Source organism: Lissotriton helveticus, chromosome 5_1, assembly GCF_964261635.1.
Source record: "Lissotriton helveticus chromosome 5_1, aLisHel1.1, whole genome shotgun sequence".
In the NCBI taxonomy this organism is placed as follows: Eukaryota; Metazoa; Chordata; class Amphibia; order Caudata; family Salamandridae; genus Lissotriton; species Lissotriton helveticus.
The window spans coordinates 2,913,629-2,932,611 of NC_136065.1; the positions used below are offsets into that span (position 1 = coordinate 2,913,629).

An 18,983-nucleotide genomic window follows, 5' to 3' on the forward strand; every position below is an offset into this window, starting at 1 on the left:
ACAAGTTGTGCAGGAACATAAGCCCAGTTTCCACGGTGGTTGGCATGGAGGATGCTGGAAAGCAGATTATTTGAGTCCAGAGGAGATGTTCATGAGATAGTGGAGGGCCTTCTGGGGGGTATACAATCAAAATATCGAGTAAAAAATATAGAATGGGCAAAATATCGAGTTAAAAATATAGAATGGACAAAATATCGAATGGACAGAATATAGACCACAAAAATATCGAATTGAATAGCAGTAATATCAAATTCAAAATATAGAATGGACAAAATATCGAATGGACAGAATATAGACAACAAAAACATCGAATTTTAGGTAAGTAAGTTAATATCAATTTTTTTATAATATCACATTTTTTAAAGTGTTTTTTATGTTAGTATATGTGTGAAAAGTGTATATTTATTTTATAATTTATTTTAAGTAATGAATTTTATGGTATTTAATTTGTGCATAATATAATTCTGTAGAAGGTTGTGGGTTTATAGGGGAATAGGGTGGGAAGTAATTAAATGATAATTAATTAAATATTTAATTTATTTATTGGTATTTATCTTGAATTAATTGTTAATTAATTTTTAATTGATAATTAATTAAAATATAATTGGTAATTATTTTTTATTAATTGATTAATTGATAATTATGTTCATTTTATTAATTTATTTTCTGTAGCGGGTTGTGGGTTTATAGGGGAATTGGGTGGGAAGTAATTTAATTGTAATTAATTACATTTAAAAAATGTTTTACTGGTATTTATTTTCAATTAATTGTTAATTATTTTTCAATTGTTAATTGGTAATTAATTTGTATTAATAGGTAATTATTTTTTTGTAATTTTTATTTTTTATTTTTAATTGATTAATTATTATATTATATTAAATTGGTAATTACTTTTGATTCATTTGAAATTGGTATTAATATTTAATTTATTTTTATTCATATATGAAGTATTTACTTTCCCTACTGTTGCACTCCCTGGAGTGGGAATAGTAATTTTTACCCCTACGCTATCCAACGCTTTCCCTACTGTTGCACTCACTGGAGTGGGAATAGTAATTTTTACCCCTACACTATCCAATGCTTTCCCTACTGTTGCACTCTCTGGAGTGGGAGTAGTAATTTTTAACCTCCCGCTATCCAACGCTTTCCCTACTGTTGCACTCACTGGAGTGGGAATAGTAATTTTTACCCCTACGCTATCCAACGCTTTCCCTACTGTTGCCCTCCCTGGAGTGGGAATAGTAATTTTTACCCCTTCGATCTCCAACGCTTTCCCTACTATTGCACTCCCAGGAGTGGGAATAGTAATTTTTACCCCTACGCTATCCAACGCTTTCCCTACTGTTACACTCCCTGGAGTGGGAATAGTAATTTTTACCCCTACGCTATCCAACGCTTTCCCTGCTGTTGCACTCTCTGGAGTGGGAACGTAATTTTCACCCCTACGCTATCCAACGCTTTCCCTACTGTTGCACTCTCTGGAGTGGGAATAGTAATTTTTACTCTCCCACTAGCCAACGCTATCCCTACTGTTGCACTCACTGGAGTGGGAATAGTAATTTTTACCCCTGAGCTATCCAACGCTTTCCCTACTGTTGCACTCCCTGGAGTGGAAATAGTAATTTTTACCCATACGCTATCCAACGCTTTTCCTACTGTTGCACTCACTGGAGTGGGAATAGTAATTTTTACCCCTATGCTATCCAACGCTTTCCCTACTGTTGCACTCTCTGGAGTGGGAATAGTAATTTTTACCCCTACGCTATCCAACGCTTTTCCTACTGTTGCACTCTCTGGAGTGGGAATAGTAATGTTTACCCTCCCGCTATCCAACGCTTTCCCTACTGTTGCATTCACTGGAGTGGGAATAGTAATTTTTACCCTCCGGCTATCCAACGCTTTCCCTACTGTTGCACTCACTGGAGTGGGAATAGCAATTTTTACCCCTACGCTATACAACGCTTTCCCTACTGTTGCACTCCCTGGAGTGGGAATAGTAATTTTTACCCCTACACTATCCAACGCTTTCCCTACTGTTGCACTCTCTGGAGTGGGAATAGTAATTTTTACTCTCCCGCTAGCCAACGCTTTCCCTACTGTTGCACTCACTGGAGTGGGAATAGTCATTTTTACCCCTCGCTATCCAACGCTTTCCCTACTGTTGCACTTCCTGAAGTGGGAATAGTAATTTTTACCCATACGCTATGCAACGCTTTTCCTACTGTTGCACTCACTGGAGTGGGAATAGTAATTTTTACCCCTATGCTATCCAACGCTTTCCTTACTGTTGCACTCTCTGGAGTGGGAATAGTAATTTTTACCCTCCCGCTGTCCAACGCTTTCCCTACTGTTGCACTCACTGGAGTGGGAATAGTACTTTTTACCCCTACTCTATCCAACGTTTTCCCTACTGTTGCACTCTCTGGAGTGGGAATAGTAATTTTTACCCCTACGCTATCCAACGCTTTCCCTACTGTTGCACTCTCTGGAGTGGGAATAGTAATATTTACCCTCCCGCTGTCCAACGCGTTCCCTACTGTTGCACTCACTGGAGTGGGAATAGTACTTTTTACCCCTACTCTATCCAACGTTTTCCCTACTGTTGCACTCTCTGGAGTGGGAATAGTAATTTTTACCCCTACGCTATCCAACGCTTTCCCTACTGTTGCACTCACTGGAGTGGGAATAGTAATTTTTACCCCTACGCTATCCAACGCTTTCTCTACTGTTGCACTCATTGGAGTGGTAATAGTAAATTTTCCCCTACCGCTAACCTACGGTAAAAATATTGTATATTTTTTATTCATATTATGTTTATATATATATATATATATGTATTTAAAAATCAAATAGTATGTTTATTTATTTTTAACTTACATTCATTATTTATTAATTGTAAGGTTATTTAAGTATTTTAAGTATGTTTAAGTTAATTTATATTTATTATTTCATAATTTTTCAATTACTTTTAAGACATTAAAAAAATTTGATATTTTGACTATCTATATTTTTTACAACGATATTTTTGTGCTTTAAACCTCCTGAATAAAATAAAACAAAACAGCAGTGCGCCAGAGATTACGTATTTGCCATGAGACGGAGGATAGACAAGCTTTGGAGAGGAAATTGGTCAGAGTGGAGATGTCAAGGTCAAGAGTCCACCATGAGAATGAGGGTTCACTGGAAATTGGAAAAAGAGAGATGGGAGAGTAATTGGGGGGGAAGGATGGTCCTTCAGGGCAATCTTCATGCTCCGGGTGAGGTCCCCAAGGATTATGATGAGGGGCTTCAGCCCAGAGCCCAGGGTCCCACAAAAGCCGTCAAAGAAGGATTAGAAGACACCTGGGGATTAATATTTGAGAACAATGTGTAGCTTAAATGTCGAAAGAACAGTGAGGCTAATATGAGTCACTGAGGGAATGGTGAGATGTTTGATGAAGGGGAGGGTGAGGTTCCTTTGGAGGGGAGGAGGAGATACCCATGGATGGAAGAGTGTAATGTCCATTTGAGGTAGACCTGGTGGTCTTGGAATTTTACACTCTACGGGCCCGATTCACAGAACTAACTTAAGACAAAATCCTCAACTTACTACTTTTGGTATTCACAGAATTTCGGATTTTGTCTTAAGACAGACTCAAGACAAAATCCTATCTTAAGTCTGTCTTAAGTCTGCCTTAAGACAAACTTAAGACAAAATCCTAACTTCTGGGAATACCAAAAGTAGTAAGTTGAGGATTTTGTCTTAAGTTAGTGTATAGATAGCTTGACACCGAAATTGATGCAGAAAGTAGATTTATTGCGACACAGCAGAGAAACACCTCTGCCCTCTTCCCTCAGCTCTCCAACTGCTTTACACTCTAGAACACCACCGCAGTGGAAGGTTGGAGCGAGGCAAAGCACGAGACAATAAATAATAAATAAATACATAACAGTTAGTTCTGTGAATCGGGCCCATAGTTTTGATTGGACATGGCCATCCTGATTCTGAAAGAGCTTGAACCATCTTTTTAGCTCATACTTTTACTGAGATATCATTGTCTCAGTTGGTCCCTTACCATAAAGTTTACTTCCCAGTTGGAAGTGAAGCTGTCCGGCTCGGTGGGCGCCCGGTCACTGGAATATTTTGACTGTGACTGATCATTTGAGATGAAGATCCCAAAACTTTAACTCCTCTAAGTGTTGGATGAGGAGTTGCCCAGTGAGAGATATCCACATTGTTCTGAGGGGAACAACGCGCTTTAGGAGCGCAGCCAATAGGAACACCAGTGCCATGGGACTAATGTTATAATAAAGACAGCACTGAGAATGGACATGTAATATTAAACATTTAAAGTCTTACCCATCCGCATTTACACCTCTATCCAGTAACACAGGCTTTCAGCTAGGTTTGGACAAAGAGATTTTTTGTTGGAAAAATATAGATGCATAAAATTAGGGGTTCTATTTAGTTTTGGTTCCAAAAACTAGCACGACTACAACTCCGATAAGCACATAATATGTACTCACAATACTCTGAGCATCAGAACCAGAAAACAACCTTGGTTTGAAGGAGCTTGGTAGAAAGATCTGGGTGTTACATTTAATTATAATCAATGGTCTGACCTCAGTCTCCTACCAGGAGGAGGCGTTAGACAGTAAAGAGGCAAATCCTAAAGCACTTTGCAGATGTCAGTGTACTTCATATTTAACAAACAAACATAAATCAGAGAAGTAAAGGGGGGAATGTGATGAAACAAGTACCCTATCCCATATTTTATGAGACTGCCCAAAACTGAAAGAATACTGTGGAAGAGTCCTTACTGCAAGACATGTAGGATATCCCAGGGCTCACGGTACCACGAACGGCATGGGTAGCAGTACGTGGAAGGATGCTGGACATTAAATGGAGGACCAAAAAAGACATGAAAAAGTTTGCATGCTGGTTACTTCTTATAGCAAAATGGATTATCCGGAGGCAGGAGTATTATCACTGATTCCGGTCAAGGATGGGTATGAAACCACACTGCGTGATATGGCGGGTAGAGAGAAGGAATTTAGCACTCAGTGGTCTCCACACTGGGATTTTCTTGCCGAAGACATAGAGACCGCAGATGTCCGGGAATGCTTAGGGCAATCCAGAACCCACCAAGGGACTTGTATCCGATGGATGGTAGTACCTGGAGTACGGTATGGACGCTGCATGTGCCAAAACTGAACGGACGTCCATTGGATCGAATGAGAGTTTAATCTTGTGACCCCGCTTGTGAAAATAAGGAGGGACGGGATGGGGTTAGAGAGAGTGGAGGTATCGGCTGCATTCCTTGTTCTTGTTGTTCTTCAGAAAATGAAATAAAACATAAAATATTTGGAGTTGTACCTTGATTCCAGAAGTTCGCAGCACCTTTTAGTTACAGAGTCTTTGAATTCAATGCTACCCAGGAAAGCTCTGTTATCCTTCTTGAGTGAAATAATATTGTGCAACAATCGTGGCAAACAACAGTCTCCACCCGGTGTGTTTTCTTGCGCATTAGCCCAATGCCACGAGTTTCTTTACCAGTGCTTTACGTCAACACGGCATGGTGTTCAGATACAGAATGCTAGACTCTAGTGGTGGATTGGATCTGCCCAAAGAATTCCTTTTACCATAAGGTCTCCTTGACCAGACAATGAATCTACTATTGGTGTTTGGCATCTAATAATAGTGGTGGAGTACAGACCTTATCTGAACCCCAGAGTTAAAACTGCCCACTGCTTCTTCCTGGGGAAAAAACGGTGTAGTTTATTATATCTGTTCTTCCTCCTGTATGCGGAGTGTACACGCATGTGCGTAAGTACATGTGAGGTGTGGTACCCCGCTAAAGTCCCCCCGGAGTGTATGTAGAACTTCAAGCTGTAGCCTGCAACTTAATGTTGTAAAAATGACTATTTCAGGTCAAGAAATACATGAGAAATCTGTAAACCTTTCTAGGAAAAAGTCAATAATACTGACCAGTCACTCATCCTGAATCCAGAGAATGAATCAAACTTTGCAAAAGTGAGAAGAACAAATGCCTCCCGCTAACGTTTCAAAGAAGTCTCACAAAATGTAAATCTAAACTGGACCATCATCATAATTCACAGAACCTATTGACTCAAATATCCTAACAGAAGTCAGCCACGCTATGATGCTGTGCCTAAATCACTCATCATTGGTGCAAGCAAATTGCCTCACAATTGGTCAAGTCAGACCTTTTCTCAAGGAAATAGGGACGCCTGGAAAAGTGTCGAACAACTTGTGTCCAGTCTTGAACCTTAGAAAGATGTTGACTAATACATCTCAGAATACAACTCATTGGACGAACATCAGGTAGCTTCAGAGAAGGGTGGAGTCTGCCACTCTAAAGATTGTGGATGATGCTCTTGAGATTTTAGACGAGGGAGACGAAAGGAAACAGGCTTTCATGTGTATTCACCCCCCACCTTTTGCTCCCATTTTGACTACTAGGTACAGGTGTAAAGCCTCTGAAATGCTCCGAGCCCTGCTAACCAGGACTCAGTGCATGCGCTATGATCCTTAAAATGGTGCAGGTGACGTCAAGCCCCTAATGTCCAACTCCATTTTATTAATGCCCGATTCCGTCTTGCTTAATGGAGGTCGCCAGTTTTCAATCTTAGACAATGGAAGTAACCATGTTCTCTCGTTTATGAAGAATCGCTGTCATGTCTGCCACTGGATGCAGATGTCGTCTGACATTATCTTTCTTAAAACTATGAAAGTGTCAATTCATTTGATTAATGACATAGTTTCAAAAGTTGATGCAACATTTGTCTGGGTGTTGCGCAGCCAGGGCTGCTCCTGGGAAGCAGTAGTGGGGTGGGGAGGGGAGAAAAGAGGGTTAAAAAATAAATTAAAAAAAGATCACTTACATGATGGCCGGCCAGCTGGCCAGCCGTCGCCTCTCTTCCATCCTCTTCCTGATTTCTGCTCGAGCAGAAAGCACACAGACTCCACTAACCCAATCACTACACTGCAATGCAGCCTTGTGATTGGTCTGATGGCCGTGGTTCAGCGCTCAGCCAGATAATGGGAGCCTGGGCATGTTCTCAACCCAGGCTGTAATGAAGGGTCTCTGATGTAATGTAGAGTGGAGAACATGCACAGTGTGCATGAATGTTTGGCCCGAGAGGGCCGGCCAAACATTCATGCACACTTAGGAGGATGCCACCACTCCCCCCTGCGCTGCTCAGCCTAGCAGCGCCGTCCCAGCATGGAAAAAGAAAATGATAATAACATCGCGTTATCATCATTTTATTTTTCCTTTTTTGCCGTGCTAAAAGACAGTGGGGCGAAGCTCCTTCGCCTTAGCGGAGGAGCCGCCCCTGGTCATATGTCTACTTTTAATCAGGTCCAGGGTAATAAGAACAAATACAGACATTTAGTGGAAAACGTGTAGTCTGAATTGACGTCCTTTTACCTCATATGTTCATAAGGAAAGGACTGAGACGCACACCTTGATGCACATAACCTATGCCAGACATTCCTAAACTTATATCAGAAGTTCTAATTTCTGATGAGATTTAGTATATTAGGACTGCCACTTGACCACTTGTCAGGAGAGGTGCTTTGCCCAGATTATCGCCAGAGATCCAGCCACAGACAGTCTTGCCTACTGCCAGCACACTTCGGAGATGCTACACTTCGTCTGAAGCTGATAAAGCAGAGTCCCGGAGAAAGACCGCAGCGTGTGTTTGCCATTCACAGGAAACACTGTCTTCACGCCTCAGATGATAAAGACAGCCTTTGCTGTCAACAAGCTATGCAATGCGTTGCTTCTCCCTAAGAAACTCTAGACTGCAAGTTGATCTGCCTTCCACGCTCTCTTAGTGCAGCGCATAGAAGTAGGAATCAGGGTGTTAGGTTTTAGATGACATGTTAACCATGTTAGAAATGTTCATTTTATTCTTGTTATTGATAACGTGCCTGTTTTTATAATACTCTGTGTAGTTGATTTAGATGTGTTGAGAAACAGATTGTTCCTGTAGTAATACATACTTATTACTTAAAAGTGTTCATTCATCTTTGGTGCATTGAAGCAAATTCAGCTGTGTCACCCCTGGGTGGGAAAGCGCACCTTATAGAGCTACGCCAAAGTAGTAGATTATGCAACACGTTTAACTGGATCGTCCCAAATTATCATAGCTCAACTTACTTATAAGTATGTAGTATATGGTACGAGGGGTATCTAGGGCCTGTAGGTTGAAGTGGCTCTCGTGGACGGCAGCACTGGTTGTGCCACCACGAGTACGACAAAGTAAAACAGACTGGAAGGGCAGTTTAAAACTGCTACCTTGATGTCGCCATTTGAAGTAATTGCAAAGCCCGAACCTCACTTTTTACGTTATGTAAGTCACCCCTAAGATAGGCCTATGGAGCCCAAAAGCAGGGTGCTGTATGTTAAAAAATGGAAAATATACATTTTCATGATCTAATAGTAAAAACCCTAAGTTGTTGTTTTTACTGTGGAAACGCTACTAGCCCCATTGGCAAGTGCAGCGTTACAAGCTGACACCGCAGCACTGCTAACTTATGAATGGGACTGCTAACGTTGGTACTGTCAGCCATCAAAAGAATCAGTGCATTAAATCTGAGTCCATGGTGAAGTCAAATTTCATGCCAAGGGTGTGCAAAGTGCAACTTTAGAAGTTGCCACTTTGGTCGCCCAAGGTTTCCAGGGCCCGTTAAGGGTTGTACTTTGGGTCTGTCCACCAGACAGCTTTCTGCCCTCTGGGGAAGATGCGCTAACGACTCCCAGGAAAAAAACAATCCAGAGAGAGGGAACCTGCTAACCCACTGGCTACCAACCGTGTCCTGCCCTGAGGGCATTTTCTGAGCATAAGAAGGGAATCCTTGGCACCCTGAACTCAGATTTTCGCAGGACTAGAAGAAGGACTGAAGAAGGACAGCCATGCTGCACCAAGTTCCCAGCGAGGGGAGGCTGCAGCGACATGGACTGCCCTGCAGGCTAGCAAAGGAAGGAACTGCGCCTGCTACGTCCTGCTTGTGGAGAAGTCATCTCCCAAGCCCAGCCAAAGCAAGAGAGTGCAAGGCTCAGCCGGCTGACCTCCTCTTCACTGACCATTGTCTTAACAGCTGAAGTAGGCTGCTAAGGGCGAGTAGCAGCCTTGATCCCAGGATCGCCACTCTCCACCATCGTGCAGCAAGAGGGACAAACACTCAGAAGTTGCACCCAAGTCTGCTAGTACCGGGAAAGTAATCGGAGTGCAGCTTGGTCACCCTAAAGGCAAGCTACAGCTCGGAGAAGGATTTGGCTGTACCCGCAACACCGGACGACTGATAGCCAAATGGCAAATAGACTACTAACAGCCAGTTGACCCTTGTGGCCTGGATCACCTTACTAAGACTGTGGGCAGAGTAGCCACAAGAAGACCCCAGACTCCCACACAAAAAGACCCCAGGTGACCGCATTGCACCCCCAGCATCCGTAAGTATATTAAGTTTCCTGTATCCTCAGCATCAGGATAACTTCCATCGGAGGTCATTGGAATGCGGATAAAGAGCCTGGAACTGTCTGGTGACTCTTCTTCTGTTGAGGCAACTATTTCTGAGAGTCTTGCTGGTACCCTCACAGGCTGCCTGCTAGAGTCTGTCTCCCAAAGTAACTCTAACTGACCGCATCATAACTTGCCAAACATTTTGGTGAAAAAGTTATTTAGTGTAACATTTGTTGAATTTGCCAATGCTTCCTTGTGATTGAATGAAATGCTCTGATTTACTGTACCTTGCATAATCTACCAACTGGTGGATCTTTTCCATTGTGGTGTACAAAAATATATTAAAATCTTCTTTTTTTACATAAATTGGTGTCGGATTTCTCGAGTGTCTCCGTTATTTCTTCTTCAATTGTTTTGTTCCTGTTTAAATGCTTTACGCTTGTTCCTTTGTGTAAGCGTTGCTGCTCAGAGCCACAGCTGCACAGGGTTGAGCTGAGGATTTAGCAAACACAATCTACTAATCTTAAAGGGGTTGGGAGGTGAGGTCGCACAAGCACACCATATATTACACCCCATGTCCTTGCAGGAGATGAATATCTTCTCATTCCAGTAGACTTTCCTGCTGCATCTGATACAGTAAACCACCTCACGCCCTCATGCATAGCCTCGGTGAGATGGTAGAGCAGGAAGGCTCGGTGGTGTACTGGCTCAAATCCCACCTGGAAAACTGGGGGCAGAAATTAAAAATAGCCAACTCCCTGCCAAACACATCATTGTTACACCAAAGAGTCCCACAGACTTCCATATTATCACCAAAATATGCAACCTGTGCAGAGACCATTCGCCACACTGCTGTGTGATAGAAAACTCTTCTACTATTTCAAACTGGATGATATTCAGCTGCACAAGAAGATCACATCACTAAGTAGCATCTAATATGTAAATTAAACACTGATGGATGTACAAGTCTGGAGGACATAACTCTACCTTCAAACGCTCATAAATGCTGAAGCAAAATGAGGGTAAGATCCACTGGAAACTCTAAGACTATTAAACACCACATCCCGCAGGACGAAGTCATGCAAGCTGCTGTTCGGTCACGACTGTTCTACGGCAACTCACTGCTACGTGCTAGTGCCAAGATCCACAGAGCATGTTTTAATCATCACTCAACACGTCAGCAGGACTGCTCCCAGGAAGAGAAGATCTGACCACGTCATCTCACGTCATCTCCATGCTGATCCCACTCAATTAGTTACCAATAGATCCAGGAATAAGAGCAAACTATCCTGCGTCTCGTACGAAGCAATCCGTAAGAACCCCTAAATACCGGCCCAAAACTAAACGTCTCAGGCAGATGAACATCTGTGAGGAGCTGAGCCGCACTCCTGCTTGAACCTCCAGAGCTAACTAGGACATGCAGGAAAGATCTGGAACTCCGTACCCCTCAGTCAGAAGACCTCCTACAGATCAAACCTTCACGAGGGAGCTGACGATGCTTCCTGCTCTGGATGAGCACAGGATGACCACTGTGCAACGTTCAATGAGTGGGTGAAATGGGGGCATTTGGGCTAACTCAGACCTAGGGACCTCAACAAGCGGCAATGTGGGGACAGACTGACTGGAAATGAGTCTTTTTAAAAAGCTACGTAGAGTGTTACCTGTTTTGGTGGACTCGAAGAAATCAATTTCCTGCCTCACAACAGCCTTGAAGAGCAGGACACGGAGGCGGCGGGTGAGCCTGTAGTGGGTGAACATGAAGAGTCCTCCCCTGCACCCGGCGGAGAGAGAGCTGTGGAGAAGGAGAGATGAGGGTTGAATAAACCAAGGTAAGAGGTAATCACCTGTGGGTGTGGAGAACAGAAAAATAAACCTTGTAAGTTAAGAATAAAACATGAGAATACCATATGCTAGAAGCAACCGGAACCTTGGGCCTCAACGCTGAGAGGGCCTGTTAGGAAGAGGCCAGGTTCACATGACCTGAGGGTACAGCACTTCACACACTGCCCTGGCCCAGATCTGTGACCCCAGCAACTGCACAAGATGTACTATCCTGGTCATATGGCAACCCACCCTCCACAGGCCACCATTCCCAAGCACCTTATTTCTTTATTCCTTGTCTCAACACAAACTCAGTGTTTCTGTTTGCCACCTTTTAGCTTAGTGGAGACAGTTTTGTGGCAAAGAGATCCTGTACTTGTTGGAATGGAGCCTGGCGTTTGCAATGTTGAGGCCAATGTTGGGGGCAATGGCAGGGTTCCAGAGGCAAGAGGGCGATCTCCCCTTTACAGACGAACCCCCATCACAGAATTAAACTAATAGGTTTAGGAACAATAGGGGCAGGTTTCCCATATTACCGTTCAGATATTGAGGGAATGCACACAGATACGTACCTGGAGGATTTGGAGCGAAAGCCCCGCTGAGAGACAGAGGAGCAATGGAGCTTGGAAACTTTGGTAGCCACGGTAAAGACTCCAGGTGAGACCCCATGTCTTGTTGCCTTAAGTCGGCCATACTAAATTCTGTGGAAACCATGATCTTCTACAGACATCTTCTCTATCCAATATGGCCGTCATTTACATACACTTCTTCCACCCGGGTGCGTGGCTGACACAGCAGAAGTGGTGAGGGCTCCACTGAGCCTGTGCCTGGTGAATTTGCATTTTGGTGTGCTTACAACGCTCTTGTTCAAGGTCGCTTCAGCCTTCCTGCACCGTGAACCTTTATTTTTCTGCCCTTCTCTGTCTTCGCATTCCTGCCATTTTTGTATACTTGCTTTTTAGGTCTCGCCTACGCAGCACGCATGTGCTGCATAGGAGGACCTTTAGCCGTCGCTCTGGTAATTTTCAAGCACACACTCGTGTTTGTGGCGGCGTCCACCTTGCGGGAGCGAGCAGGGGTGCACCACAAGCACGAGTGCAGTGCTTGAAAATGAGCAGACTGTGCGTGCACACACGCAGCACTCCCGGGCTCTCTCTCTCTCTCGGTCTCTCTCTCTCTCGCTCTGTTATTGTGTTCTTTCCTTTCCCTGTTCTTGTTTTATGTAGCGCTGCGTACCATTGCTCTAGACACTCTACATAACCAATGTCGCCATTGCCCAATTTATAGTACCACATTTGCTCCCATCGGAAATATCCAAACGTTGACTTGCCGCGGCTAAATACAAACTTGTGACTTTGAGGTTCCTGCATTTGTCACCGGCGGTATGTATGAATCTTAAATTATGCAACCTCTGCTTTAATGATTGGAATAGAGAGTTTGAAATGTCCAAGTCTACTCACAAGGGCTTCGCCAGTTCACCCCCAGGAGTCTTGATTTCGTCGAATTCAGTGACTTTTTAAAAAACTTTCAGCGCATTTTCACATGCGCATTCCTTGTTTTCTTTTCATTGTGCCTGTGCTTGGCAATGTCAGCAGCAGACTGTTAACTGCTCGCACCCACCCTCATGTCTTATTCCAGAGCTCCAAGCAGATAAGGACGGCGAATGCCTCTTGGTGTGTTTTACATCAAAGGCTGATGGGAGCTCTGACAGTCTGCATGTCCGTCTTGTAAATAAACCATTAATTACTCTGCCAGACCCTAAAATGAACTTTTTCCCGGTGGCATGAACTTTCCCTGTGTCACTAATATAAAACAAATCTTTGGTAATCCATGGGCCAGCACAGGGCTAGACTGAAGGACATATCTGTGGAGATGAGCCTGCCTGGTGTCCCGGACATTCTGAGTTAACTTTCTTGAACTGTGTGAGTGTTTGGTAGCAAACATATGTGTGTGTTTGTGTGTGCGTCCGGTAGAGAGGTTTGAGCAGGTGAACATGTCAATAAAAAGCACAAAACAAAAATGTATGTTTTTCTTAGCCCCCATGTTTCTCTATTGTCCTTAAAAGTTGTGATTTTTAGGTCGAGCATCAGCACGCACACGCTATCTACAAGACCTGCTGTAATCGGTGAACCACTTTATTCCCGCCTCCTGCTTAGGATTGGTCCATTCCAGCGTCGCTCTTCTTTGCTGCCTCCTGTCTCGTTCTGCAGCTGATAGCTCACTTCCTTTCAAGGCTCAGGAGCAGTACTGTGTACTTACGCTTGCTTTTGTTATCTCCTGTTTCTAAGAACTTTCTAACTTTCTTGTTTTCATGCTTTCGGCCCATGACTGCTTCGCCCTGTTTTTATTCCGCGTCTGCTTCACGTTATAACTAAGCCATTCCCCCACTTTCAAGCAGCGCACACAGCCCCAGCAGCAGTTGTATTTTGGCCTGTCGGTGCTTTAACAACTGGACACCAACCACAGTACAACATTAACAAACGAGAAATGAACCCTTGAAGCGTTACGTAAAAAGGAAAGCGAAGCCTAAGAAATGCGGCTGACGCGTTACCGACTTCTGTGATCTGAACAAAGACAAGTCAATCTCACCACAGGAGCTGAAGAGATGCTCAGGGGTGAGCAAACACACAGGTGAGTCCTCTTCCTTCACCTGCACACTGCGTTGACCCACATTCTAAGGTGGGTGGGAGCATCGGGGCTGTAGTTCCTGCTCCCAAGATTACTGATCCCATGGGCATTCATAAATTCAGAACCATAATGCCTCGGTATTTTATGTTACAGCTTGGGGGTGTCTCAAGAAATGTATTGCAGAGATTTCATCAGCTTTTAACTACTGGAAAGTCAAAGAGGGGGGGATGGAGCGGGAGTTTGGAATGCTTGCAGTTATATTTCCTAATTTTCCAGGCAAATCAGCGATTCTCCAAAACATGGGCCTGTCAGAGCAGCAGATCATGCAATCACATCCTTTCATTCGCCCAAAGACAATGCATGTTTTCTGCCGCCTGGACTTGATTGAGTCATGCGGGTTTCTAATGTGCGCAATGAAAATAAACAATAAAACCTGCATTTTAGGGGGACCCTATTATACAAAAAAATCTTGAAATTTAACATGTGTAAAGATATTTTAACATTATTTAAAAAAGGTATCACTGTCTGGAAGAGATGATGGATGTTCTCAGAGATAAATATAGTCTCAATTGACAGTATGTGCAACCTAGGTTTTATCTCCTGAAGAGAAAGTTCACAACACAAAATACAAAACTAAAAGAGTTTAAAAAGAGATTATCCAAACATTTCAAAGCAAAACAGTTTGAAAATGATGCTGGTAGTCTGAAAAAAGTTGGCAAAATTTCCATTTCCTCCTTAAATGTCAAACAGAATTTGCTGAAATATTTTCAAGAGAATACACAGCTATTTAAAATCTCTCAGAAATCTTCTTCAGTGTTATCTGTATTTCACGAATTGCCACAGTATTATAATTTATGTATCTGTATGTGGTTGTATTTGTGCCTCTGTATTGTGTGCCTGTGATGTGGCACATACTTAGATGAACAGCTGTGGGAGCCCAAGAGGTGTGTCATAATAGAATGCACCCCATTCTATAACCGCGTGTTGTGCTCTTATCAGTAGGATGCACGGGATGCCCTTAACATGTATCCCAGCCCTCTCCCTTAGAACCAACCCATCAGCACCAGAACATCAGGGGTGGAGCTCACCCAGAGCTAGTGCTGCTACAGTGTTTACAAATGCCCCTTAACGCCTTAACTGCGGCGGCAATTCCACCACGGTGCGGGCGTTCCATTGTGTGGGCGGGGCCACATCGTCCAACGGACGTGCGCAGCAAGGAAAGGGTTAAGACTCCACTGAACCTTTGCTTTACCATAATCTAGCTTGACCTCACCCAATAGTGGCAGAACTAAAGCACTGAGGAATTAATGTTACAAAGCTAAACTGTTTCTATAGGGCTCATGTATACTTGAGTACATATAATACAACACTTCTCAGGTGAGACCAGCGGCAGTGTGTCCATTGGGGCGTTCGGGCGTTGCCCCACCAACCAATGCGCACCGCCATCTGAAACTTCACCGGCCGCACCAGATTTAGCTTATAGGGGAGAAAGGGAGTGGGGCTGTATCTGATCGGGTTGTTGTGAGCGTGCGTGCTCACGCTGCTCAGCAGTGCTGCTGGCGCGCATGTTTGCTTTGGGCTGGTCATTTTTCTGACCAGCCCGAACATGCGCAGTAGCCTCCCCCTTGGGAGACCGAGGTATGCCTCATGCCGCAGCCTCCGGTCTCCGAATGGGGCAGGGAGTTACGCTGCTCCACAGCCAATCCTGGCGCTGATAAGTAACGGAGACCACTTAATCGTTAGGCACTCTGAGCCTTGTCTTGCTGTTTTTTTTTAGTATTAGTTGGCTACTCATGCTATGTTGGGTTTGCAGTCAAGTAATTCATCCCAAGAGCCCGCCTAATTATTCTGCAAATGACACAGAGTTTAGGGACTTCAGAAGCAATGATGCTGAAGGGTAAGTGTTTTACGGAGGTCACCCGAGACATCTTTATGACGAAATATGTACAATTTGAATATCGTTTACAAGCATGCCTACCATATGCTTTATTTCACACTTTAACCTTTTCTTTGTGGCTAAGTAAAACCATCTAATGTGTGACACCTTCAAGTTGGTTCGGCGGTATAGATTTTTTTTATTTATTTCATGCGATTTTCTATTACGAGTAACTAGGAGATTCAAGTAAGCTGACCTCAATAAACATCCTAAAGAATACAAAAAAGTGATGGATGGAATTCTTGAATTCATCAGGTGATTACACAGGCTGCATTCCAGTTCGTTGTTTTTGTGACACCGTGTCACCTTAATTTGGACCCAGCTATACGCAAACCAGTCTTCACCCTGCTCCAAACGGAACAGTCCAGCATGGACGGCCAAGCCAGTTCATACATAAAGACAATTTTTTTTAGGGGGGGGGGTTTGTTCCGGTACGCGCGCTACGCCGCACCACTTTCAAATGTCACCAGCCGCCACTGGGTGAGACCCTTTCAGGAAAGGACCTGTCCGGGCAACTAATGAGCATAACCATAAGAAGAGTGAAAGAGCCGGGATCTGTGCTCTGCTCTGCGTTTGATATTATAGAAAGTCGCAGAATGTTACAGGAGAACTGTTTGATCCAAAATTTGCATTTACAAAGTATACTCCCAAACAAACACCTGTTCCAGAAAGGCGGTCCCTGGGGAGGCAGAAGATGTCTGACTGACCACCCCGAGGCCCACCTCTCCTTAGGAAATTGGCCGAGCGCCGTCGAGAGGCCTTCTGGGCGAGGGTCCTCTCCTAGAATCGTCACAGCAGAGTAATCACACCACTACAAAGGGACACCACACAAGAGAGTACTTTTTAGAAACTTTATCAACACTAGTAATGGGTCCTTTCGGTAATATGTACAGACGGATCGTGGGATCCTTCGAGTCTCGGTAACTGGGGGGAAAAGGGTAGCGGGACAGTCTTCTACCAGTCTGGCGCCGGGATACCCTACGCTTAGCTCTCAATCCTCGAGCTTGGGGGTTCCGCACGATTTGGGCTGTGGCAGTGCCAGCAGGACTCCAAAGGTGGTTTCAGCGAGGTTGGGCCGCGGCAGCGCCAGCAGGACTCCACAGATGGTTTCAGCGAGGATGGGCCGCGGCAGCACCAGCAGGACTCCAGAGGTGGTGTCAGCGAGGTTGGGCCGCCGCAGCGCCAGCAGGACTCCAGAGGTTCAGGGTTCAAAGCAGCGAGTTCGTCTCTGGGTCAGCCGCGACAGCGTCAGCAGGCTCTCGACTCCAGGATACAACTGCCGACCCATTCCAGAGCTGCCCCAGATATAGGTCCGGAGTCCTTTGATGTCCGGACCCTCGCGCCTGGGGGTCAGAGGGGCCGGGATGAGAGTGTCCAGACACCCAGCAGGGGGGTGGAGCCGGCGCCCAGGGAGGCCGGAGGGCGATCGCAACCAGGCGTCCGGGGACGGCTGGAGGCCCATCGAAACTCCCCTCCTTCTTGATCCGTCAAGTGGCCGCTTTACCACCTGGTCGGATCTCGGTGCCTCGATGTCGGGGCTTCGCTGGGGCCGCTGCTGAGGTCGGGCCGAGGCCACGTGGCCCGGGCGTGGAGTGTCCAAGATGGAGTCTGGGCCTGAGATGGCGGCCCGGGATAGGGGTCGGACTGGCAGAGTGGGGCGAGTAGGGGTCGCCGTGTTTCTGAGGGGGAGAGCCGGGGGTCGCCAGGAGTGGGGGCTCTCGTTGAGGGTTGGAGAGGTAACTTCGTCGGGAAGGTCAGGGGTTCGCTGCTGTCCCGGGCCCGCCATGCGGGAGGAAGGGGACCACGCCACGAGGCCGGGTCCAACACAGATGCTTCTCTGAAATGTGGGTGTCTCACATGGTAGTGTTAATGGGTCCAGGGCAGATGGTGGCAACAAGCATTTGTAATGCATTAGCTCTCCCATTACTGAAAGTTTGAGATATTGCCGTTTTATTATTACTAGCAACACCCATAGCTCAAAGTTTCAGCAATGAGAGACCGATTGCATTGCAGATACTTGTTATATCAGTCCCGGGCTACGGAATAATTGGGAGGCGAGGGATCAGCAGAGAGGTCTGTCTGCCCTGTTAGTCCACTGAGAGGTATGTCTTGCCTGTTAGCTCGCCCGAGGGGTCAGCAGAGAGGTCTGTCTGCCCTGTTAGTCCACTTCGAGGGGTTAGCAAAGAGGTCTGTGAACCCTGTAAATTCAGCAAAAAGGGTCAGCAGAGAGATCTGCCTGCCCTGTTTGTTCGCCCGAGGAAATAGCAGAGAGGTCTGTCTGCCTCGTTAGTTCATCCCTGGGGTCAGTAGAGAGGTCTGTCTGCCTCGTTAGTTCACCCCTGGGTTCAGTAGAGAGGTCTTGCGGCCCCCTAGTTAGGTCGCCCGAGGGGTCAGCAGAGAGGACTGTCTGCCTGCCGTGTTAGTTCGCCCAAGGAGTCAGCAGAGAGTTGTCTGCCCCATTAGTCTTCCAGAGGGGCCAGCAGAGAGGTCTGTGTCAGCAGAGAGGTCTGTGTCAGCAGAGAGGTCTGTGTGCCCTGTCAGTTCACCCAATGGGTCTGCATGGAGGTCTGTGTGCCCTGTCAGTTCACCCAATGGGTCTGCAGGGAGGTCTGTGTGCCCTGTCAGTTCACCCAATGGGTCTGCAGGGAGGTCTGTGTGCCCTGATAGTTCACCTGAGGGGTCTGCAGGGAGGTCTGTGTGCCCTGTCAGTTCACCCAATGGGTCAGCAGAGAGGTCTGTCTGCCCTGTCAGTTCACCCGAGGGGTCAGCAGAGAGGTCTGTGTGCCCTGTCAGTTCACCCAATGGGTCAGCAGAGAGGTCTGTCTGCCCTGTCAGTTCACCCGAGGGGTCAGCAGAGAGGTCTGTGTGCCCTGTCAGTTCACCCAATGGGTCTGCAGGGAGGTCTGTGTGCCCTGATAGTTGGCCCGAGGAGTCAGCAGAGAGGTCTGCCTGTTCGTTCGCCTGATTCCTGACAATGAATGACCAAGGCATCTGCAGCTCTGAAGTTGTCACATGACTTACAGTGCTTTGAAGCTCTCTGTGTGGTGGTCTCCTGCCTGCCCGGCTGCTCCCAGGACAGAACCAACAGCTGTGAGAGCGAGGGAACTTTAAACCAGGGGCAAACACA

At 45.6% G+C, this 18,983-nt stretch overlaps 1 protein-coding gene across 1 annotated transcript in view; it reads right to left on the reverse strand.

Moving 5' to 3' along the window:
- The window catches only part of LOC144752882 (antigen peptide transporter 2-like), a 104,774-nt gene that overhangs the window by 65,082 nt on the left and 20,709 nt on the right, over positions 1-18,983 (reverse strand). The window contains exon 3 of the mRNA XM_078640710.1: positions 11,133-11,263. Coding sequence (XP_078496836.1) covers positions 11,133-11,263 — 131 coding nt within the window. The remainder of the gene's footprint in view (positions 1-11,132; positions 11,264-18,983) is intronic.